The 25,930-nt window shown below is 41.5% G+C and overlaps 1 protein-coding gene across 3 annotated transcripts in view; it reads left to right on the top strand.

Moving 5' to 3' along the window:
• The window catches only part of LOC115397239 (CUB and sushi domain-containing protein 3-like), a 228,627-nt gene that overhangs the window by 149,457 nt on the left and 53,240 nt on the right, over window positions 1-25,930 (top strand). Inside the window, exons 38-51 of one of the 3 annotated variants that reach the window (XM_030103466.1) lie at window positions 510-622; window positions 3,180-3,249; window positions 4,846-4,962; window positions 5,222-5,431; window positions 5,954-6,142; window positions 6,878-7,055; window positions 10,381-10,526; window positions 11,078-11,158; window positions 12,036-12,149; window positions 18,534-18,722; window positions 18,833-18,991; window positions 20,212-20,400; window positions 24,332-24,517; window positions 25,465-25,659. In XM_030103466.1, the coding sequence (XP_029959326.1) occupies window positions 510-622; window positions 3,180-3,249; window positions 4,846-4,962; window positions 5,222-5,431; window positions 5,954-6,142; window positions 6,878-7,055; window positions 10,381-10,526; window positions 11,078-11,158; window positions 12,036-12,149; window positions 18,534-18,722; window positions 18,833-18,991; window positions 20,212-20,400; window positions 24,332-24,517; window positions 25,465-25,659 (2,136 nt within the window). Of the gene's footprint in view, window positions 1-503; window positions 623-3,179; window positions 3,250-4,845; window positions 4,963-5,221; window positions 5,432-5,953; window positions 6,143-6,877; window positions 7,056-10,380; window positions 10,527-11,077; window positions 11,159-12,035; window positions 12,150-18,533; window positions 18,723-18,832; window positions 18,992-20,211; window positions 20,401-24,331; window positions 24,518-25,464; window positions 25,660-25,930 lie in introns of all 3 variants that reach the window. The other 2 variants (XM_030103468.1, XM_030103465.1) reach the window with 2 other exon arrangements.

The following is a 25,930-nucleotide window of genomic DNA, read 5'->3' as shown; positions in this document are numbered from 1 at the left end:
TCGTCGTTGCTTTTAAGCCATTAAAAGACACAAAGCCAAGCTTCTCACTACCTGGCAAGTGGCACTGTAATCATTTTGTTTCAGCGGAGCTCACTGCGTCTGTCAAGTAATACTTCAGGGATTGCTTTGTAATTTCACAGTGATTGCTTCAGATCACAGTCAGAAGGATTTTGCGATTATAGCCACCAGTAGAATAGCTTTATGGCTTGTCCCACTTTCCAAACTGAATGATGAGAAAAAAGGGAAAAAAAGGAAATTACTTATTCAATTATTATACAATTACAAGTATGTTAAAATGAGGGCTTGTAATTACATGGAAAAACTTTTGGATGTAATTTAATGGTTGCTTTTTCTCCATAGGTATTTGGTGATTGAATGTAAATATTTCCATGGAATTTTTTTGCAGCGTAGCAATATCAAATGTGCAGTTTCAGTTTTTATCGGATGTTTTAAGCAGAAGAATGATTGCTGTCCACACTTGTGTGTTGTGACTCTGTCCTAAGCAATAGGTTTGGATTCGTGCCCAGAGCCGCTGCCTCCCAGTAACGGACAGAAAGTGGGCGATCGCTACACTGTGGGTGACATGGTCTCCTTCCAGTGTGATCAAGGCTTTTCACTGCAGGTAGGTGAAAGCTCACAGCTGTGGATTTCTTATCATATTACAAAATGTTTAGAAAAAAAAAATGTGTCAGTGTTTCTGGGGTCAAAGTTGAGTGAGGAGAGTTTTGTTTTTTTGTTTTTTTTAATCGGATGCGTGGTCAGTTTACAAAATTTGTCAACTGGCACAGCGCCAGAGTAATGGACAGTAAACAGGGAATTCCATTTACAGTTTTAAATGTTTTGATGATTAGCACAGTGACTTAACATCCCAAATATCTGGCTATTGTTTTGTTGCTATTCGATTATATTATTATGCATTATACATATACATACTTCAGTTTTGTAGTAAAAGATTTAGTTCATTAAACTCTCATCCATCATTTGTTTACACCTCTTTTACCAAAGCAAAAGAATGGATCTTTTTGTTTTCCTATTCCTGGTGTTGTCTTTTCTCCATTTCCTCACCATGCAAGGGTTTTAGTGAAGGCAGAAACACAGCTGCAGTGAAAGCGTTACAAATTGCTATGATTCAGATGAAAGCATTACTGTTGTCTATTAGCTAAGTGGACCACTTTGGTATTGGTCTGAATTTGTTGAAATTCATGAAAGATATTTTGAAAAAAAAAAAAAAAAAAAAGGACAGTTTTTGTGAAATAAAATTACATTTGAAGATGGAGGACTTTTTCAGATGTCTGCGTAATAGAAAGTCGTGGTCAATACCTAAACTTTGGCTCACTTCAACCACTCGAACTCTGACTGGAATGAATTTTAGGCTCTTTTCGAAAAACACTGTGGAAAAAGTTAGTCAGTTGGTTTATAGAGTTTTTTTAGTTTCATTTTGGAAAATGCCCAAACGGCTAACTGTCTGATCAAAGACGAGAAGAGGACACCCACTGTCTTGGCTTGAATCAGTGATGAATCTTCATGTGGCAGGATACACGTTTTCCAAGTACTGAGTCTCAGATGCTTTCAAATGCCCAAAACGCCAGAAATTGGTCCACCCAAAGCATTGGCTCCCTCTAGCATGAACAGAGCAATTTTGTTAAGTGCCAGGAGGATCACCATGAAATGTGCACTAGGGAACCGAAGGGGCCACTTTCCAAAAAGGGTGCAGACAGAAGAATTACCTCATCAAGCCAGGACTCCACAGTGTACACCCACCTAATGAGCGGCGATCACTTCATCATGGATGATAATGTATGTGTCCTTGATAATGAGCAAAGCTGTGTTGAAAGGGACATGGAAAAAGGCTTTGGATAGATGTAAGGAACACCTATCTCTGCACTGAAGAGAGAGACGATTACTCCAGTTATTTATTTATTTTTCTGTTTTACAGTACTGTGATTGCAGCTATTCCCCAGTCCTCTGTGAAGAGTACACAGAGCCATTGTAATTAATGTTCACGGCAATTTGCATATGAAACCAGTCGCGGGTTTTGTAGTTATGCAACTGTGCTGGTTTCAGTCGTTATGCAACCGTGCTGTTTATAAGGTTGGGATACTTGCAGTCGGCTGAGACTGACGTCACTTAGATGAGTGATAAAACAGTCGTTCTATAAAACTTTGGCTCCAGTGGAGCTGATTTCACTTTTGACAGATTTAAAGGAATACCCCGAAGAATGAGTCTGCCTGAGCAATGTTACAGAGTTCTTTTGTCTGTAGCATTTTTGTGTGTGTGAGAGGGTAACAATGCAGGGGGGGGAAAAAAATATGTGAATGTAAGTGTGTCGTAACGGTCTATGTATTTTTGCCTGTATCTTCTTTAGTTTCCGTCTTTGTGCACCTGCAGTGTTTGGCTTTTCTCTGTGCACACATGTCTGTGTGTGCCTCCTACAAAGCTGCTTTAAGTTCCTCCACACCTCCTTGAGTATGTACTGTCGAAGTGGCGTTTTGAGCTGCAGAACCTTCCAAGGCCATGGGCGATGGATTGTGTTAACAGTACCCTCACTAATCCCACACCGACTTTGCTTCCCAACTTGGACATTCACTTCTTTTCACATTCTCTCTGGACCAGCCAGCAACTTCTCACACGCACCTTCAGGCTGAGTGTCTGAATACCTGAACCAGATTCTCAGCTGTTGTGGAAATAAAAGTATAAGTGGTGGTGAGCCCTTTGAGCACAGGTGTGTGGGTTCTGTGCTGCACAGCATCACATACGTTTTCATAGAGATCCGGTGTTAATGTGTTACGTCAAACATGAGTTTGCAATTCACCACCTGCTTCTGCAGACTTTCAGGCTGGACTGAAATTTTAATGGATCAGAACAATGGCCTTGCTATGGATGTGTAACCTCAATGGAAGATCGAATATTATTTTTGCATGTAACATAAAAGTAGTTTTAAAGAAGGAAACACTTTCCTTGTTCTCTCAGGTACTTTTACAACCTAGCTGGCGGCAAAAAGGTCCTTTCTACTCGCGATAACATTGAATATTTACACAGGACACAATGATTTTGAAAACCCCACAAAAAATGACAGTCTAAAATTCCTTAGCACAGACATAAAATGTGCTTGATGCAAGTTTGATCTCATTTTTCACACAGCACTACTGTTTACATTGCTTGTTTGTTTTCTTCAACAGGGTAATGCATATATTACCTGCATGCCTGGTCCTGTCAGAAGGTGGAATTACCCCGTACCTCTATGTTTAGGTAATGTATTATCTTCTACGCTGTGACATTTCTCGTGAAAAGGGTCTCAAAGAGGTAATATTGGAGACAACATAACCATATTTGCTGCACTAGATACCAGCTCAATGTCTCTCCTCAGCACTTTGCTATTCACCTTTCCTCTGTGACTCATTTGTCTCTTCTTCTCCATATTCTGCTTTTCTCACATATCAATATTTTGCTCATAGACAGTGACACCATAGATCAGTGGCCTCACCAAGGACTTGTTATTGTATTAAAGAAAGCAACAGTTTTGTTTTAAAAGAAGTCGAATGACGATAGTTGGGTGTGGATGGCAAGGTCGATCGGTATTATGAATTTTCTCCTTTGCCTTCAGTTGAAAATCAATACGGCTTTGCTCGATCACAGTGTGTTGTTTGATTTCTGATACTCCTGATGAGCCTATAGTCTCCTCTGATGTTGATTGCTACCCTGATAGATTCCAGAGATTACATAAAAGCACTCCACTTTCTCTTTGACACGTCAACGCTCCATTGGCCCCAATTACATGCGCATGCCAACACACTCATGACGCGATGTACACCCTCACAGTGCCTTTAAAAACACACTGACGCGACTGCATGCTCGCATACAGCGTTCCTCATGTAAATGTTCTCTCCCCATGGTTTTCACAGTTCACTGCAGACATAAATCCCGGCTTTACTGTTGACAGGAATGCGCGTGTTCTCTCGTTAGCTTAACTTCTGGCTCGTTTAAAGCGCACGCACTCACCCAAACAGCACAGGATCCATATTCACTTTGTTGCCTGTAAATCCACATCAAAGTGACTATATGCTTCCCCACAAACCGTATAGCATCCTCCTAAGTGCACCCACCCCTCCTCTTCATACGCAAGCAGATCAAACAGGTTTCTCCCCACCAGCAGCACAATTAAATCCCAAGATAGTTTTTGACTCATTCCGGCCTTGGTTTATAGTCCCGTACGAAATAGCAGCAATACCCCTGTGTTTCCCCACCAGTTGCCACATTAATGTGTCTTCTGGGGAATTAGTAATCATTGTGCTGCAAGTTTCTGAAATGCTATGCACCCGGCTGCTCAGGTAGGACTGGGTTATGTGTCACAGGAGAGGACGATGAGCGTAACCTTCACACCATCCTCAAGTATTCTGTAAAGTGAAGAGCGGTAGGGGTTCGCTGGCAGGAGGGTGGAGTAATCACCACCACTGCTGAGCAAAACAGTGTTGGTGTATTGAATATTGACTCCCTCATTTATTTTGATTTAAAGCGCCACCGAACAATGAACGTGCTAAGTCTGTTATCTTTCTATGAATGCCCTCATAGAGCATAATCCATACAGTCAAGGAGAAATACATGTATCCGTCAAAGACGCGCCAAGATGCATCCCACCCTTCCCGTTACATCCATGTTTGGAGTAGCTGCTCTCACCAGCAGCTATTTCTTGTGCACATATTATGCATATAGTAGGAGTGTAAGACTCATAAAGAAACACTGCTCTTTGCTGCCCCAGCATTAGTTCCTCTCGTCATTGTTTGCTTTTCCATTGAGCTGTTTTGTGAGGAAGTGACATGTTCTTTCTCCTTGGTTGGTCTCCTTCAGCTCAGTGCGGCGGCTCTATGACAGACTTCAGCGGCGTCATCCTCAGCCCTGGCTTTCCAGGGAATTACCAAAGCAGCCTGGATTGCAGCTGGAGAGTTCAACTCCCCATTGGTTTTGGTGTGTATACCCACATACCCCTCCCCACCATCTCACCATCTTCCCTTCTTTTTTTTCTTCTCTCGTGTCTATTGTGCTGCTTCTCTGTCTTTTTTTTTGCCCTCCTTTCTTCTCCCCCTTTCGTCTTATCCTCTTTATCCATTATCCTTCCCATTTTTTTCCTCATATACTTAAAGCAACATACAAATTCACTTGTTTTAAATGTATTCATACATTTCTGAAATCGCCTCTTGATTTAGCCTTTCTTTTTGCTCTTCAGGGATCCATCTGCAGTTTCTGAACTTCTCCACCGAGCCTGTTCATGACTATTTGGAAGTCCGCAGCGGGAGCCTTGAGACAGGAACAGTGATTGATCGGTTCAGCGGCCCTGTGGTGCCCAACTCTCTCTTCAGCACCACCCACGAGACGACTCTCTTCTTTCATAGCGACTATTCCCAGAATAAGCATGGCTTCCAGATTGTCTATCAGGGTGAGGAACAAAGACTGCGCGAGTTGAAACTGGGTTTTTTATCAAGCACCAGCGGAACTGAACGACGACTGAATAGTTTGGCAGACAGAACACATAAGTCCATCAATTACTTTGGACACAGATCACGGACAAAAATTAGTCCTGCAAGGCAGATGCCTACTCTGAAAATGTAAAATTACAAAAGGTTAGAGAATAAAGAGCCGGAAGTCATTGTTGACATCCACTGAGACATGCCTCAGCACATAACCTTGAATAACAATAACAATGTTGCATATTGTTAGAATATTATGCTTTAAGCCAGTGTGGAAAAGAAGCTTTTCAAATACACTTTTATGTTTTTCAAATCTTTTTCATGAAGATTCTATCTTATCAAGATTTATTAGCTGCCCACATGCCAGATGCCTGTGTGTTATATTTGAGTATGAGGATGTATGAGGTTTGCATATTTACTATCTGAAATCTACATCTTATAAACATACTCTGCTCTGTTTTTTGTTTTTTTTTTTGTTTTTTTCCCTGCAGCATATGAGCTACAAAGGTGTCCAGATCCACGTCCGTTTCGTAACGGCATAGTCATCGGCCAGGACTACAGTGTGGGGATGACCATTTCCTTTGAGTGCCTGTCAGGTTACACACTCCTTGGAGAGCCTTCCCTCACGTGTCTGCATGGAGTCAGCAGAAACTGGAATCACCCCATACCTCGTTGTGAAGGTGACTGACTGCTATCTTCCATAAACCCAGCAGGTGTTTTTTCTGCAAGCGCCAGTCAAAATGTGAATAAAGCTGGATTCAGCTTCTCCGTATACTGCAAGACACTGATGTTTCTCTCAAACATCGCACATTCACACGAGCATCAAATGATGTCCATCAGTGCTGGGAGGCTTTTTTTTTAATGCCACCTTTTCTTCAATGTTAGTTTAAATAAGCTATAAATTAATGTGTGATAATAAGTCCTTGAGAAAGCTGTGTGCAATACCTGAGAGACAGATGAAGTGAAGACTGGAATGCTTTCCCATCAGCATTTAAAGTAAAATCTTCAAAGTTATTCTGAATGGGGGATTATAGGTCCTTAAGTCTGCTTGTTGTAGCCGTTTTTCAAACACATTGAAGAATTTGACCCCAACAGTGTAGCACCAATAAACTGAACTGTGAACTCGTGCTACCCTATATAATGATGCATCCGTTAAGCATTTGTACGACTTTCTTAAAAGGCTTTTTGGTCTGTCTGCATTGTACGCCCCAACACATGCTAGAAAAGTAACATATGTTTCAAGTGCACATGGTATCATATTAGAAAAAGCTAAATCATTTTGATTTGACTCCTACACACCACATTGCTGCTTTAATGTTTTTTTAATTTCAAGAGTTTGTGAGTGAAAAAGGAAGAACTGAACTTGCAGGGCCTTCTGTAGCTGTTTAACATTTGTCTTTATTCGCTCTCTACAGCTCTCTGTGGTGGGAATGTAACGTCGATGAATGGCACCATTTACTCTCCAGGACACCCGGCCGAGTACCCACATTTCCAGGACTGTGTGTGGACCGTCAGAGTACCCCCTGGGTACGGAATCTACATAAATTTCTCTGTTATCAATACAGAGCCAATCTATGACTACATCACTGTGTGGTAAGTGCTCAGTGTGATATTGTTTATCAGTCTCCAACTAATAGCACTTATGTAACACGCTGTTTTCTGTAAGCAGGAATAAATATGGTGTTTTACGGACGGTGTCTCAGTGGCACCTTTCCTCAAGTTGTGTCCGTGACCTCTTCAAAACCAGTTGAAGAGATTTCAGAAACTACTTATGGGAAAAAAACCACAAAAAATATAAAAGTTGCATCAAGTGGGTAGCTCATACGCTGCTGTATTGGTAATGCAGTAACACCCAGGAGATGTGAAGTGTTATTATTTCTGCAAGGAAAAACTGGAGAGTATATACGTTTTACACAAACTGTCCCTTCATTTCTAGGCAAACTCAAACGCTGCTCAAAGAGGATTTAACAGCTGACAAAGCATTAAGGCCACAGGCCTGTTGGACAAGTTGTGTTCACAGCTTGAGAGGGGACATCCATTTAGGATCAGTCAACAACCATTCAAATCTGTTGACCTCTGTCTTGACATCTGTCTCCCTGTGGTTGTTTTTCTGACTTACTTCCTTACAGCCAATAAACAAAACAGATTTTGGTTTGCAGAAGGATTTTGAAGTGAAGTCTGAGTCACCGTGTCCTCCTTTGACTTTCCGAGCTTATGGCAGATGTTTAACTCTGGGTTCCCCAGTTGTTATTACATAAAAAAGACAAATGTTTACCAGCAAGAAAACATCCACTCTTACTTACCTGGATGTGTGTTAGTGTGTAGGAACAGTGCAAACTTTGTGATCAGACACACTAATACAGCAGCGTACTACAGTGCTACCTGCCTCCCGACTCTCTCTGTTCCCGTCTGTCCCTCTGCCGATAATGTTTTGGAGCTTCTTAGTTGTATAGTAAGCCTCGGGCAGGCATGGAACAGTCCTCCTGGGTGCTTAAAGAGGGAAATGCCTTCCAGCGTGAGGGGCAGCCATTCATACAATGGGAGGAGGGAGCGCTGTTTTCAAATGAAATGGCGCATAAACAATCTCTCCCCTGATGGCAACATTTCATTTCCCTGCCCAGCTGCCATCACCCATTCTGCTGATCACTCTGAAAAAAAATTGCAATAAGATTATTATTACTTTTTTTTTTTTTTTGTATTTATAAGACATTAAAGATACGTGCGCATAAAATAATCATTTAATGTTTGTCATTCTGCTGAGTAGAGCTGGCGCTACTTTAAGGTGTCTGTAATTAAATACAGCACTGTGGTTAAAAAATAAGCATTTCATGTAATTAGATTAATGATATTTAAAGTGTGGGAGGATCGGCCCCCCCATTCGCAGAGCTTCAGCCACTTTGAACGCCCCCACCACTCACCTCCAAGCTTCACACCACACATACAGTACCTCATTCCCATTGCCAGCCATGACTTCTGAATGCTTTTTTGAAATGTGAGGGAGCCGTCTGCAACTATTGCAGCTGTTACACTGACAATTTCGCAAATTATCGCTTGTCTTCTAAATTGATCGCTCTAATATCTGTTGTGTTTTTTATATTTAAAAAAATCTGGCAAGATAAAGATATTCTCTTGCCCACCCAGTTGTTCCTGCCCCAGTGCACCCTGAATGTTTCTGGATGCCCCAAGGTGAGGCTAACACTGGGTTAGCTAAGAGGATCAGGATTTCACCCTGGTGATAATGATGATGATATCTCACATACTTTTTTTTTCTTCCCTGCACTCATTAGCAGAGATAGTTCCCTGTTTAGAAATCAGCACCTTATCCATACCTCATAACTGGCATCACTGCTCATGACAAGTATTAGTGTTACCCATTGGTGTGTTGACCCAGCTAACTCTTCATCCCGGTGTGCAGGCAGATGTAAATTTGTTACAGTATGTCTGTTTTATGAGCGTTTTCTCTGAGAAACCTCATATGCAAACTCCTGTGCCCTTGTGACCCTGAACTGGATAAAGTAGAAGATGGATAGATGAAATGTTTATTTGAATCCAGTGCATCAAGGGGCAGCATCCATACATCTATCAAGATGAACCACAGGACAGCATCTATCATTTCATCTATTTTCAGTCACTTCCCCGCAGCTCCACCTGGGGGATCCTGGGGTCCTCCCAGACCAGCTGGAATATATAAATAAATTCTGGGTCTGCCCCTGAGGTCTCCTCCCAGTCTGACGTGCCTGATGCCACTCCACAGGGAGATACCCCCGAGGCATCCTAATTAGATGTCTGTGTTGCCTCGACTATCTCTTCTCAGAAGGCGCGCTGAAGCAGCAGGTCTGCTCCAAGCTCATCCCAAGTACCTGCTTTCTTGGTCTGTGACCCCAACCTGCACAGCCTGCCTTTTTCTGCTTCTTACTCACATAAATCCAGGAAGCGCACCTCAGGCTTACCTCCATTTTAAAGATGGCATTAAGTACATGCCATTTTTCAGTTCCACACGTCATGGTGATCTCATTTGGGAACGAGACCCAGACGCATAAACGTCTTTCACTCTAACCCACAGCATCAAATGCCAGCATTGGATGCTTGTTGGATATGTGAAACATAGCGCACTGACAAAATTGTAGCTATATTTTTACCAAATAGGGATTCATATTAAACAAACTGTGTAGAGTTGTACCTGCACAATTTGTTTTTCTCCGTTTTGTAGTTCATCTATGTCAAATAGAAATGATTTTATGCAGCGTACTGCAGCTGTAGTAATGTAAGTGCAGTTTTGCACTTACATAGATATGTTCACAATTCACAGATAATGGCTATCTCAATTAGGAATGAAAAGTTAATTACAAGTCAGTTACCTCTGGTTACCAGGGCTACAGTTCCGTAATACACTAGGGGATTACTTTAAAGCTTTTAGGTTTAACAGCTAACGATATTTTCAGCTCTAAACAGTTTGATCCTCTTTGAGTGGCGGAGGCTGAAGTTCAATCATAAACAGACGGGCTAAAATGTGTACTGACAAAATATCCAGCTTCAGATGAATCTAAATGATCCAGTCATTTATGTCTAGTGAGAAATGTTTAAAAAAGAAAAAAAAAAAAACTGTCAGTTTGAACATTTCCTAGAAAATCTTTTTTTTTCCCCCCTCCTAAACTATATTCCTCATCAATACGTAAAATAGCTGCAGGCATGAAAAGTTTTAGTCCACATCAGCTAACACATACTTAACTTCTACTTTGACATTGTTGATTAATGTCAGAATGACTGCAGAGTCCACAGCAATGCTGGGGATAAGTCTACCTGCTCCTTTGATCTCACCAAGTTATTATTGCCGTTTATTCATAAATCATGTGCTGTCTGTCTCACCTTCTCCTGTTCACACCCCCCCCTCCCTCTCTCTGCACTGCTGTATTACTAGGGATGGACCTGACCAGGCTTCACCTCAGATCGGTCAATTCAGCGGCAACTCTGTGCAGGAAGGCGTGTCAACCACTGCCAATCAGGTCCTCATCAAGTTCCACAGTGACTTCAGCACCAGTGGATTCTTTGAGCTGCACTATTACGGTAACCTCCCCTTTGATGCTCGCTAAGAGAGACCTTGTCTCCACACTGCTGTAATGATCCTTATTCATGTGATCTTTGGGTCTCTACATTCCCGGGACCCTGATTTAATAATGAGCATCACAAGGGAACAGGGAAAGATTGCCTTCTTATTTCTATATTGAAATGCCTTTAATTTTCTCTTCTTTATTTGGCCTTTTCATTCTGCTCCTGATATTGCTTCCAGTTCTGTGTAATGATAAATGATGAATGCCTTCTTTTTCTTATTTTTCCCCCCCCCTCTAATAAAACGCCCCTCTGAAAAGAAGCTGATTAATAATAAAATGTTCCTCATCTCAGATAAATTAGTGATAGGTTTTTGATGATCATGAACAGTGATAGGTGGCAATTTATGATCTAATCAAGTCTCAGTGTGATGGGCGAGTGAAGACTTGCTGCAGCTGGATTAAAATGCGTGCAGACGGCACACACGTGCACACTCACGGATTTTATTTTTCTCTTTTCAAACCTGCATGCATTCTCCGATGCGGGATTCAATGTTGATTTTTCCACAGCTTACCAGCTGAGAACATGTCAGCCACCCCCTCCTGTTGCCAACGCCACTGTCCTAACCGATGATGACGAGTTCGAAATAGGTTTGTCTTATTTTATTTGACTTGTTTACTGGGCAGAGACAATGTGTGATAAAATCACTTTATGCCGGACATCAGATTATTTACTGAGGCAGCCCTCACAGAGGGGAAAAAAAGAAGAGACAAGTGGAATTTTTGCAGTCATTGGTTCATTATTTCATCACTCTTTCCTCAGTCTCTCGTTCATTGATTGAAAGCGTTCCATGTGATTTTGGCACTGTTGTCTCTTCATTCTCTCTCTGATTTCAAGTTTAAAATTAGATAATCTTGGGGTTTTTTTAATCATCTTTTTTCGTACACACTTGTTTTAACTTTTGACGTTTTTCATAATTCTCCTGAAGGACACGTGCGCACTACAAATTATAACATTTTATTTCACTTGCATTGTTTACTTTACCTTTTTCTCGCTGTGCTTCACTCGCTTCTTTCCATTTTGTCTAGTTTTCATATCTATCCGTGCGCCATGCATAAATATTTGTGCGAGGGCACGGCTAATGAGTTCCATTATTTTAAGCTGTTTGTATTTTCAGTGTTTAGGAGTGATTAGCAAAGTGAAGTGGAAGTCATATGCCTGGTGGCACCACTGTCTTTGAAACTGAGTGCAGTTTTAATTTCATGTGTGTGTACGCGCTCGGGCTCTGTAATGCAATGAAGTGCCTTCAGCACTCCAGCTAGCTAAGGGGACGTCAATCTTCATTAGAAAATGTGCAGCTGATTATGTTTTTGCGAGTACTGGTGCTAAGCAGTATTTCACACACACCGCTTGGAGTGTGTGTGTGTGTGTGTTAGGTGGTCAAATGAATGGACGAATAGATTGTTTGTGTGCTTGTCTCGTCTGTGTTTGTTGTTTGATTGTGTGTGTGTCCAACTGACCTCACAGGGGACATCATTCGATACACATGCCTGCCAGGCTTCACCTTGGTGGGCAGCGAGATTTTGACCTGCCGGCTTGGAGAGAGGCTACAAATGGATGGACCACCACCAGTCTGTCAAGGTTGGTTTTATTCCGTGCGAGTCCATTGGTCTACTGGTCTGAAATTGCAATTTTGTGGGGATTTTCTCAGCATTTTGGGGTTTCACCTGTCTAAGCATCGCTAACAGAATCTGTGCGCATCTGTGTGTAACCATGTTGACCTGTGAGTGTGCAGCACCCAGTGATAATTTCACTGGCTGCCTGCCAGCAGGGTCCCTTCTACCAGGCTCCCAGTGGGACGCCACCGCTCTATTTCCATAGTGTCAGATTACCGACCTGAATCAGAGACCTGATTTCTTTAAGAAACATTTGACCGTAGAGTGTCCAGTCAGTCATCTGCAGAAACCATTCAAGTTTTTTTTTTTTAATGTATTTAAAAAAAAAGTAGGGAGGTGTAACTGTGTTGTTGTTGTAATGTTCTAAAGAAAAAGGGAGTTTGTGTTCTATATTTTCTACTCCCACTAAATGGCCTCCTGGGTATGATTGATGTGTGATGTCTTCCTACCCATGTTTTTTCAGAAGCAGATTTCAAACAAGACGCAAAAGAAAAGAGTTGTCTGTGTTGTCTGCATCATAGATTGTGCTTAGAGTAAAAAAAAAAAAAAAAAAAAAAAACAACAAATGCCATCATCCTACTTTCCGTGCCCATACATCTCCACTGCAGACAACAGAGCACTCTGAAACCCTCTATCCCCCGTGGATAGGCATCTTTTGAAGTGCCCTAGAGTCCTTTGTCTCCACGTCTTGAGTTGATGAGCGTTTCTGTCTTCTTATTTCAAGGAACTGTGAGTAATCACATTGGACTTATGATCAAGGCATGACAGATTCCCGACAAACTCAAACTGCATTCATAAAGCGTCTTAGAATAGAACTGGTGATTTGGAACGTATTTGCTCTTCCCTTGCTGTTATTATTTGATGCCTGACTTCATATCTTGGTTTCCCCCATATTGGTAGTTTTGCAGCTGACATTGTTTTGTTCTCCCAAGCAGGAATTTAGCTGAATGTAATTTATTGCGGTTGGTTCCACAAATAAAGTGAAATAGTAAAATTTTGAATTCTCAATTGGAGGCACCAAGCTAGTTGAACCAGAATCTTGTAAGGTGTTCATTTATTTTTAATAAAAACTACATGTTGGTGAATGGTTCTATGAATATATGCACAAAGGTCACAGAGACCTGTTTGATCAAATTTACATTTATGCATTCACCCATCTTTTAGGTTCAAGTCCTGAAAATGCGGTCTACCTTTATTTGTACAGCACTGGGATCACCTAGCATCTCTCGGAATTAAAAATTTATGGAGGCACAAGCAGCACGGCGTATGATAGCGTTGGGTTTTTCAGCCTGTTAGCCATTGTAGAATAAACAAAGAGGAGGCAAAGGCTACAAAACCAACATTACAAGCTTATGTGATCCTACGTACAGATGTAACATCACATTGTCTAATACCCAAGTATGATAAGAATTATCAAATAAAACATTTCTTGGTGCTTGAACTAATTGTTGCCGATCACTAATGATGTTAGCTGTTTGGAGATCAGTTTTTTTTTAATGCCAGAATGGGACAGTCAGTCACCCAACGATATTTAAAAATATCCGAGCCCAATAATAGTGTTGGCTCAATTTCTCTTGGACAGTGACTTCAAGGAGTTCTGCCAAGAGCAGCTAGCTACCATCAACAGAAGTCCACATGCTGCACTCGCAATATTTTCCAATTCATTTTAATCACTGTATTCATTTCCCAAATCTATATAAAAACTGAATGAAGAACATTCTGCTTTAGATAATCATTTTCACAGCGGTTTGAGATGTCCTGGTCCGTTGAGAGTTTGGACAGTGCACGCTCTCCTGCTGTACATTGAGGATAGTGTTATATATACTGTGCCAAAACAATTAAATGTTCCATTTCATCCAAGTATGGATGAATGAACTTTGCTTTATCTATCTTTTACGCCTACTTGAATCAGATTAAGGTCGTTGGGTCCCTTTCCAGCTTGCACTATGTGATTGGAGTGGTACACCCTGGACAGGCAAACCAGTCCATTGTTGAGCTAATACACAGAGAGACAGTCTCATGTATGCACTCGTTCCTTCAGCTAATTTAGAGTTTTTAATCAACCGGTAAAGCATGCTTTCAAATTGTTGGACGAAGCTGAAGTACCATGAGAAACCCATACATAGGACAGGGATAGGCACTTGGAAATCATGCGAACCTCCATCAGTTGTCTCCATTGGTGGTGCATCAGGTTGCATGACCCTTATTGTGGGGGTCCTAGACTGGAATCGCCTCCTGGGGACAGAGTGGGAAAAAACCATTCAAGTTGGTGCACGATGACACAACTGATCTGGTTGAACTCTATAAATGAAGAAGCCAAATCAACACTAATAAAAGTGACACCTTTAAGACGAAATCTAGAATTCTTTCCATATTCAGGCACAAAATTGTGCTTTAAAATCAGTGACAAGTCAAACGTCTTGTCAATTTGATCAAACTGCTCCTTAAAAATTGCTCCGAGCATCACATTGTGGTAGAATGAACAATGTTAGGGTTAGTAATTTGTTTGACATTTTCACAGATAGCCTCATTATAACAGTCAAAAATTCATTAAATTTTCTGGTGTTGGCCATGTTATGTCCTTCCACCACCTCTAGCATGAAACTAATTGCTCTCCTTGGGACATGTAAAGTTGAACTTAATTTGAGTTGACCCACTGCTCACATCCAAGGAACTGCTGCAGTCGGCTTGTAAAATGTCCGTGTCCTGTCGGCAGGTTGCCGGCAGGACAGGAAAGAGGAAGTCTCCTGTGCTCCCCAGTTCCACTTTTGTTTGCTGTCAACCCTGCTGTTAATTGTCATTTTGCGTTTTCAAGGGAACACTGAAATGTCCTTGCATGGCCATGCAATGGCGCTTCCAAACAGCCTTGGTGTCTAAGAAATTTCCCCAGGCTCTGTCATTTTTTCTTCTTCTTTTTTGAGAGCTATAAGGAAGGTTATACGGTAGCTTTAATCAAGGATAGAGCCACAGTTGAGTTGACTATGTTGGGCAAACCATCTGCCACATTAAGGTGCAGTCTGAGCCTTTATATTTTGTTTTATTGCTTCTGTTTTTTTGTTTTGGTTTCATTTCCTCTATCAAGCATTGTGTTTTGGAGCTGTAATATAGTCATTTCATGTGTGCAGACTAGAACAACAAACATATGTTTTACAAAAGAAGCTGACAAATATCTCTCTAGGAGTGGATGGTGATCTGCATGCCATTGCAAGTAATATACAAAAACAAAATGCACAGTATGAGCAGTTTCCCTGTGGCTTCAGGAGGATGTTATTATGATAATTTGTGGTTTAATGTGTATTCCTGTGGGATAAGTCTCAAAATTATTCAGAAAATCCATTTAAATTAGAAGTATTTGCTTGTTGTTTATTTAGTGTTGACAAGGTTTTCCGTTAAATAATTGTAATTAAAATGGGATTACTTTGTTCTTTGAGATGTATTTCATGGATTTACTATATTAATCTTCAGGGGACATGGATGATAACAGTTGTACAGTCAGTGATGTTCATTTAATTGATCTAAGTTGCTTTTGACCATACTTTAGTTATGTTTGTGTTAGACAGGTGTAAAGAGGCGTGTATTTGATTAAAGCAACACATGAATTGCTTGTACGCTTCCCTCTGCAGTCAGACAGTTTCCGATCCATAACAACTTCCTTTTTTAAGTCATCCTAACAAGCTGCTATATTGAGGCATTTTGAGCCTCTCATGATTAATTTTTTAATCCCTACACTTTAAGTTTCAGGCAAAGTAATTTAAACCCCGACCATGCTCACTGAATAGGATGTTCGTGTTGCCTGGCAACATTAGTTTATTTAACAATTATTGAAGGCTCAATTATTTCAGTGACAAGCTCTTATCTCCTCGGCTCTATTCATGGCACATTAGATCTCATAAAGTGAGTAATTTGTTTTCATGTTAAAGGCAAAAGAAGAGACTCATAATGACAGAATATATATAGTGTAAAAAAATAATAGTGTCCTTGTTTAGCTGGTGTAAGAAGTCATTGCAAATTTCACTGTAGATTATTATTTTTTTTATATTGTGCTAGATGCCCTCCCTGTCAGGATCAGTAATGTAACTCAGACACCACACATTCAAGGTCAGGACTAATGTGCAGACTACAGAAAAATCTAGATGTAATATAACCTAGTGTTTTTGCAGGTAACAGATTCTGACTAAATATTTGAAAAATGCGTTAAACAGTGATTTCTCTCACTTCATGTAAACTTTACTTGCTATCTCCTACTATGGAGTGTGTCCGCTGTCATTATGGTAAATGGACTTAACTTATGATGGTGCCTTTTCACTGCTTCAGCAGTCTTAAAGCACTTTACACTATTGCTCCCTCTCTCTCTCTCACACACACACACACACACACACACACGGTGGTGGCTGTTAATCTCAATTGGTTGCAACTTGGGTTTCGGTATCCTGCTCAAGGACACATGGACAGGAATTGCACCATTGACCTTTTGAATGGACACACTCCACACACTCCACTCTACACTGCACACTCCACCAGCTGAGCCACATTCACCTAAAACCGGGTTCCTCAATTAGCGGACCGCGGTCCACGACCGGACCGCGGCACACCTCGCTGCGGACCCAGGGAAAATGTATGGAAAAGAAGAAAAGAAAAAAAAATCTTTCTTTAAACGCTCCGTGTTCTGTGTGAGCACCGTTCTGTGCCGCGCCGCTCTGCGCGTGGTAATCGCCGCTCTGCAGCGCGCTCCGTCGCACTGCACTGCTCGGCACTGCTCGGCACTGCCGGCATCCCTCGGTACCCCCCCCCCCCCCCCCCCCCCCCCCCGTGGACCTTCAAGATTTGTATTTGAGGACCCCTGACCTAAAGCAAAAGATTACTTATCTTCACCGATTTATACTCAAAGTGTACATTTTCATGAATACAAATCAAAGATTTTTCTGTGTTCATGACAGCAACCAGAGTTACTGGAAATGAAAATAAGTGTTCATACTTTGAGAAATACATAATATTAAATAGTTTGATCAGAAAATTAAAGACATCTTAGAAATCATAATTTCTTAGTATATTATTCATGAGTGATTGTCAATACAAATTGCTTGTTGTTCTCCAAATAAATTGCATTCAGATGCCTCTTTAAAAAAAATCAGAATAAATATTGACTTTGTTGTGTACAAATGTTTTGCTGTTTATTTTTTATTTTTATTTTTTCTTATTTAATTTCTTTTTTGTTTGGATTAATTAAAAAGCCATTTTCTTGAACTTAAGGACTCGCTGACTATGTCTGTGTTTTGTGATGTTTGAGAAATGCTTTGTGCTTTGTTTGCTTTACTGGAAGTTACTGGCTTTGACTTTGGAGATCATATCTGCCTGTTATCTTTGAGCCAAAGGCTGTTGTAGTTCAGCCAGTGAAAACTTCTGCACTGAATCTCCAGCAGGAATATTCACACCACTTTGTGCTTTTTGCTGCTTTATGCTCTCCTTTTCAAACTTTTCTTTGTTTGCTGTATGTCTGAATCTTTTCACCGACCTTTTGGAATGGAGCAGTTGTTCACAGGAACTTTTGATATGCTTAATGTTTTTCCACAAGTGATCCTTAAGAAACACTATTTATTTGTATAAAACAGTAGAACTGTCATTGTTTTATTTTGTCAGCCAACAGGAAATGAAGGCATTGTTCTGAGCTGAAACTCAACACAGCTGCCTGATTCAAAGCAGTTCGCATTGTACTGCAAATGTAACGCTCACAATTGAGAATCTCACTAAAACTTATTTGTAAGTATACCCTGAAAGCCATTTCACTAATAAGTGAATATAATGTTTGGATCACCCAAAAATATGGTGTGTGTTTGGCTGTTGGACCTCAGAGGAGCGCATTAACGGGTTTAAACGTGGATAAAAGTACATCAATTGTAATGCAATATGGTGATATCGAGTTGAAAGATGAACACGCTCACACATGCACGCACACATGCACACACCATTTCCCAATACAAACTCAGCTGCCCCACCCGCTGACTATTATCATTTGACAGATTGATATCTGGGGACCCTGATGACGGCAGCAGACTCAGCCCTCAGGTGCAATATCAGTCTGGCTGAAATGTAATTGTTTCATGACTAGTTATTTTTTGAATGTAATTTCTGCTGTCACAGCCAAGCACTCCTTTCTTCCCTTTGTGCCCATGATCTTGCCTTTCTTATCCTCCATTCCCTCCCTTTCACCTCTGCCTCTTGTGTCCTGCTCTCAGAGCCAAACTGGATTAGTCTCTTCTCACTTCAGTTTTTTAGCTGCTTTTCCTTCCTTTCTTCCAGTCTCTTTCCCTCTGACTCTGCCTTACCTTTACTCTGCTTCTGTCCCCTCAAGTCCAATGCCCTGCTCACGAGGTGCGATTTGACTCAACCGGGGTCATCTTGAGCCCGGGCTTCCCGGAGAACTACCCCAATCTGCAAATGTGTTCCTGGCTGATAAACGTGGAGAAGGGCTACAACATCACTCTGCATTTCGAGCTCTTCCAGACAGAGAAGGAGTTTGACATCCTGGAAATATTTGACGGTGTGTATTTCTGCACACAAGAAGAAACCGTTCAGCTGAAATTACTGTCGTGTTGCTCATTGCTTGTATTTGATCTGATTTTTTTTTTTCCTTGCGTCGTCGTCGTTCAGGTCCCAACATCTACAGTCAGAGCCTTTCTTCACTCAGCGGCGACATTGAAACGCCCTTCAGCCTGACCACCACAGGCCACCAGCTCCTGCTGCGCTGGTCCTCCGACCACGGCACCAACCGTCGCGGCTTCCACATCAGATATGTGGGTGAGTATCAAAGTATGTATCCATCTTATAATCATATTCTCCTTCTTTTATGATTGCTGTTTGCATTTGTTGTATAACTGAAGTGCAGACAAGTGATAAAAGTCAAGGGTCTACAAATCTGGGCATTGATATTTGAAGCGGTGTGCGGGGGCAGTTCACCTGGACGTGACACGACGCGGGTCAAATATTTATTGACACTTGTGAATACAATGTGACCCCATGATTTTTATCACATTGTGACATGGTTGATAGTATTGTTTATTGACTTGTTAATATAAGAAAGTTCACACAGGCATGCAATCAAAGACGTGGTGCAGGAGGAAAGGCACTGGCAGGCTACGAGGCTTTGCACTCCTTAATTTCAAAAGGTTTTAATTCTTAATTGGCTCTTTAATAAAGCAAGTGGTGCTAAGCAAGTGCCGCGTTGGGATCTCCTTCCATTTGAAATGCATCAATAATAATGAAAAAAGCACAAAAGATGTAAATTTTTCATGTTGTCTCTCCATTATATTTAATACACGAGAGCACTTCCTATGAAAGCAACTCAGTGTGATGAATTTTGTAAAGAAAACTCTTTCTTGACTTGATTGACTTTAACAGCAACTGACTTCAACTCCGGCTTGTGTCTTTTCGTCTTAAATCCCTGCTCCCTCTCAGTCATGCTGATTTGGAGAAATGGCTGACAGCGACGCAGCCCTCCTTTAGATTTTCCCTCCCTTTGGCCATTTGGTGGTCATATTCCTGAAATCAAATTTACTTCGTTGTGTTCGATGAGCTGTAAGATGAGTGAAAGGAGGGCTGTGGAACAAATAACTGCAGGATGCACCAGTGCTGCATGTGCTAAAGCAAATTGAATACGTACGTCCCCATAGGCCACTGGAGGAATAATAGTAATGTGATTTTGAAGACTTCTTTTGCTGTGTGGCACACAGCCTGAGCACTAAATAGATGTGACACTCCTCAGGCATTTTCCCTTATTATAGCGCTGCATTTAAAATGGAGACTTACTGTAACAAAATGTGTCCGCCTAAGTCTTTTTCAAGAGGTGCTTTGTTAATGCCTCTCATCCTTTTCTCTGCATTATTTAGCTTTTGCTTCTTAATATCTGCTTTTTTTTTTCTTCTATCCTCTCTCCTTGATTTCATACCCTCTTCTTGTCTGTTTCTGTCTCCTCTGCCCGTCCCGCCTGTTTCCCTTTCCCCGCTCTTGCTTTATTCCTCTTCCTATTGCAGCGATGTACTGCAGTACCCCCGACTCCCCACAGCATGGCTTTGTAGTAAGCCAGACCGGGGGTCATCTGAACAGCATGGTGCGTTGGGCCTGCGACAGGGGGTACAAGCTGATCGGAAAGGGCACAGCTGTGTGCAAGAAAACCACCTATGGTTACTACGCCTGGGACGCGCCGGTTCCTGCATGTCAAGGTGAGCTCATCTGCCCCGGCAGCCTTTTATTTTCCCAACTTCAGCCTTACCTGGTTTTTTCTCCCCCCCCCCCCTGTTCTTCTGGTCACTGCGTCTTCACCGCTCGTCGGAGCACGCGGGCAGACAGGCAGGCGCTTAACTCACCCGCGTGTCTCCTCCACAGCCCTATTCCCTTGTTGTTAGCAGCCGAACTGCATCCAGGCTGATTGAGAGCTGGTACTCCGTCAGGTGGAAAGGAAACAGAAATCAATCCTCCCCTTCTTCTGTCAATTTCCACTCCTTCAAATTACTTTGGCTAACTTGCCATTAGCATGCAGCGTCTGCTGCGTTTGGGGTCTCTCTCAACTAATTGGGTTCTTCGATGCGCACATGTGAATTGTGTGTGCATTTGTGTGCGCTTCACTGCATCCGCTCGCACAGACACATCCTGAGATAGCAGGAAACATCAGCAGACACTCTGTTGCATTTTAACATGATGCAGTGGGAAAACAAAAAGTTGTATGTCATGTGCTTTAAATGATTTAAAAGAGTTTTCACAATTGCATCCAACCCCGTCTGATCCATTCATACTTAGGCTGTTTGTATGTATTCCATATGATAGCGACAGTTTCACTGCAGTGTATTCAAGCATCCGTTCTTTCTACTGGTTAATATGTTGAGAATCCACAGTGCATTAATCCTCATGCATCTCTGAAAAAGCGCAATGACTTATGAATTTCAGATCCACTGACCTTTTAAGCTTTGATGAGTTTGAGCAACGTATCCTTAAAAACTTTCCATGCGCGCGTCGGAAACTTTTCCCAATTTTGAAGTAACATCTGTTCAGTTGTCACTCAGCCGTACTCACAAATGAGCCTCAACTGGTTCTCTCCCAGGGAGGTAAAGATCTGTTTGACCTGTAGGCAGATCCCTGCCTTCAGTGTTTGATAGCGTGCATTAATTATCACCGCTTCACGTTACGATATGCGAGTGTGCGTTCTCGTTTGAATTTAGTGGCCCTGCAGACTCTGTCCCTCCTGGCCTTTTTTTAGTTCAACGCGGCGCTGATGAGAAACACCTACAGTAGCTCGTGCGTCCCGCTTGGTCTGAGCTCTGAGGCTACAGTAACCCAGATTCACTCTGCATATAGCTGTAACGACACGGTGCTGTGTGGGAGTGGAGCATGTGAGAGCTTCCTACTTCTGTACGCTGAGAAAAACATTAGTGTGAAAACAAGTTAATGCATCACTTTGACAGACTTGACCAGTGTTTGTGAAACATCCACTGTATATATAGACTATAGAAAAACAGAAATACATGTTTGTGTTCCACTTAAGAAAAGTGTTAAATCAGATTGATAGCTTTAGAGTCTTGCGACAATTCTCACATTAACATCTTGTAGGATTATCATAGACTTTAATTATGATAATCTGGATTTCCCTGCTAATTTGAGAAAGCTGGGTTTGTTTCCCCAGTGGACCAGTCTGATAATATGATTTCTTTGATTTCTACAGCTACCTCAAGAGCAGTTTTAAGCAGTCAAAGACTTGCAATTGTGTGGTAATACCCAGTAATTACTAACTTTTTACTACAACACAAGTATTTCTCTGCCATTATTACATGTAGCTCAATTGGTATCACAGAAAGATTTCAAACATGATTTTTCTTTTCCCCAAAACTGATGTCAATTGTCGTCATTCAAGTCATGAGTGCATAACATAATTGTTTTGTTTTACATGATCAGCGATACTTGTGTCACTCATCATATAATGATGGTTCATATTGAGAGGAAAGTGTCACATTATCATTTTTACCTCTGCCATTTCTACAGAGGTAGAAATAAATGCATTTATGGATCACGCAATTCCTGCACAATGTGGTGCAGGATTAGCCAACTTACGATACTTTTGTAAGACCTTCTGATCAAAATGTTACTGTTTTGTTTTCTCGTAGTTATCTCTAATGTCAGTTTAATAGCACTTTTTTTTTTTACTTACGATATGCATAACATGCCTGATTCAAGCAGCATAGCATATTTTTCAAAAACATCACTTGGCTTTAGAACTTGTGCAGAAATGAAAGGAACATTTTAGAACCATGCAATAACAATGAACCAGCTCAAAAGTTCTTAAAATATAAACATGGCCTGTCAGGACACCAAAGTATAATCACCAGTCTAAGTAAAATTAACTGAATAAAGAATACATAGCCGTGAATTATGGCTGCCAGCAAAAATCAACTTCAGAGGGTATTCAAGAGGGAATTTTTTAACAATTGACTGTTGAAGAATATTTTAAATGTTCTTTTTTCCATCTTAGACTTTACAGTGTCAGAAAACCCAACTTGGCACTTTTACATGATAAAAATCTGCAGGAGAGGATAAAACTGAACAGAACACTGCGTCCAACAGCTCATAGTTTATAGCAGTGTTTCTCAATTCTGGTCCTCAGGCCCCCCCGTCCAACATGTTTGAGATGTGTCCCTCTTGCAGCCACTGTATTGAACATACAAATATACATTCTTCAAAATCAAAATGAATTGTGACAGGCTGAGCTCTCTAAACAAGTTGGAAACCCTGTTGAAGGTGGCCAGCATAGTGAAATCCATCAACAGGCATCTCTGGGTAATGGATCACAGTGGATGCAGTAGCTCGCAACCAAGACCCTGGCAGGTTCAGCATGACAGATGTGTTTTAGGGCTGTATTTCCTGCAGAACAAACAACATTATAGGGCCAGTGTGACAGATTGTGGTGGGCTGCCATGTGCTTCACCATGAGGGACATTGCTGGAGTCAATTCGCATTTGGAAATTCATTTTGTAGATCTGAAATTTCTTTGCACAACTACACCTGGTACCACAGCACATCATTTTGAAAATATACTAGCTTTGCTGACCCACACCAGCATTTTGTCCTGAAAGTTGCAAACTGACGTTTGATTTCCGCTTGTTGGACAAATGTGAGGCGTTTCAAACTGCTTCTGAGCAGCAGAAAGCCTCTGAGCCTGGTTCTGCAGAGGGTTTAAAAGGGACTTTTTCCTTTCCTCCATCTCTTTTGCTTGCTCATGTGGAATTGTTTTTTTTTTTTTCTGTAAAAGTGAGTAGAAATTAATGTGTTTTATTTGATGCTATATAAAGCTGAAATGAAATTTTGGTCCTGTCAGATCCAGAGGCATTTTATATTTAGATAAATATTTGTGTCCATTTAATATTTCCTGAGTGTTATTTAGAAAATTTGCAGAAAGTAAGGGATGGTGCATAAAATAACACCTTTCAATGGTTCTAAGAATGCGTAGTAATAAATGCAAAAAGAAATGATGAATTTGGTGCTTCACTAGCTGATAAAATTTTACCCTGTGAAACATTTGACTGTTTTTGACTGCTGGAGCATAAATCTGATTTTCTTCATACGAATTTTGGAATAGTTTCTTCTGAGCAAGCGAACAGTCTGTGAGGAGTTCTGGCTGTGGCTCAATTTGTTTGAAATGCTGTTGTTATTAATGGAATTAATTACACCTGTGCTCTCCCTGCTGCGTCATCGTAAAGTGCACGCTATTAATAATGAAGTCTGCTGTCTGATTCCAACAAGTACCGGTGAGGAGCATTTTGCTTGCTGCTCTGTTTTTAAACTTACTGAAACTGTGACGACCAGAGAGTCAATTATAAAGCAGCAAATAGTTGCTTCTGTGTGTAAACTGAGAAGTCCTTACTTGACCGTTTTATCGGGTTACATGTCCTGTTGTCAACACTCTCACGTGTATCCCCCCCCCCCCCCCCCCCCCCCCCCCCACACACACACACACACACACACACACACACACACACAAAAACGTGACGGCAAAGTTAAATGTTCAAGTGCCTCGCAGGCCTGTGTTTACCAGGCATCTATCCTAGCAAGTGTCTCGCACAGCACAAGAAGCATGTGTGTCGACAATGCCCCTCTCTCCGCCCGCAGCTGTGTCGTGCGGCGTGCCCAGCGCGCCAGCGAACGGAGGTGTGCTCGCTGCTGATTACTCCGTCGGCACACGGGTGACCTACTTCTGCAACGGTGGCTACCGACTCTCCTCCAAAGAGCTGACGACCACAGTCTGCCAGCCAGACGGCACCTGGAGCAATCACAACAAGATACCCCGATGCATCGGTGAGTACAGGATGCTGTGGGAGAGGGCGAGGGGGCATCGAGGAGAAGGCGTGATGGAGAGGAGCAAATCCACACTCGTCAGCCACGCAGAGTCGAGAGACGACAATGGGAAATAATTGTATTTTCATGAGAACATTGTGAAATCTTAATAAGATTTATGTAAGACTTTAATATGGATAAGTCTCCCCGTGTTGTGTTACTTCCTCCGAGGTTACTGGATATATAAGAAGCCAAACCTTGTGAAGGGAGAAATTGAATGATGGGGATGATAGGGGAAAGTTATAGAGAAGACGCAGATTTGTGGGATTTTTAAATTGAGCTCAGTACCAGTAAGAGTTCAAAAATCCCTGACAGAGAGTCTAGAATATCAAGTAATTCTGTAACAGAGGACATCATTAAATATGGACTGCAGTCCAACAGATGCACAAGCTCATATTTGTTGAACAAAAGCACTGAGATGGATGGATGAGAAGGAGAATAATAGTGGAGAGGAAACAGGAGCTGGCACTGACGTAATTGTTTTACATGCCAGCACAACTCCTTTGAGTTAGAAAGTCAGTGTAAAGAATGATTGACAACATTGTTTTCATCTGAGACAGATGTTTATTCCCGGATGTGTATGTGTCTCACACTAAATTTGGAAACAGTTTGTTTTGAAGCTCATTTGGTTTTAGAGGCTGCCAATTCATAAATAGCTGTTGTGGAAGAACATTTGCAATACGACACATGAATTACTTTATTATGCTGCAGAAAACTTTCCTTTGCAGCTATTTTGATGTTTTTGTGTCTTAACAAGCTGTTACTGATGTTTACAGGCTTTGACTTTGCAGCGTTTGTACAATGAATGAGAGAAGAAATTAAAATAGGAACTGATGCATGTCAGTAATCCAAAACGAACATCAAGTCACTTCCTACTGAATCTTTGTCGTCTTTTTTTTCTTTTGCAGTAATGATGTGCCCCAGCCTCAGCTCCTTCTCCCTGGACCATGGAAAATGGAGGATAGTTAATGGTTCACACTATGAATACGGAACAAAGATCATTTTCACCTGCAACCCCGGGTACTACCGCGTTGGCCCCGCCCACATCCAGTGCCTGGCCAATGGGGTGTGGAGCTGGAGAAACGAGAGACCTCGCTGTAGAAGTGAGTGAATGGTTGGAATACTTAAAAATTATAAGGAAATGCTAAAAAATTACTCTGCGCAAACTTGTAGCATGCAGCCATTCTCTAGGAAACTCCTGAGCTTCATTTGTGCCTCTGGATGAATAGAGTATGAAGCGTTTTCGGTCATTATTCAGTCAAAGTTTTGTCTTCCCTCTGATAAACTCACATTTATAGGCCGTAACAATGCAGGACTTGAAGTATGAGAATGTCCCATTCACAGCTCACTTAACCGGCAGCTCAGAGATTCACT

The sequence above is a fragment of the Salarias fasciatus genome, chromosome 11 (genome assembly GCF_902148845.1).
Source record: "Salarias fasciatus chromosome 11, fSalaFa1.1, whole genome shotgun sequence".
Lineage (NCBI taxonomy): Eukaryota > Metazoa > Chordata > Actinopteri > Blenniiformes > Blenniidae > Salarias > Salarias fasciatus.
Note: the sequence above shows the minus strand (reverse complement) of the source record. Positions and strands in the feature narration are given on the sequence as shown.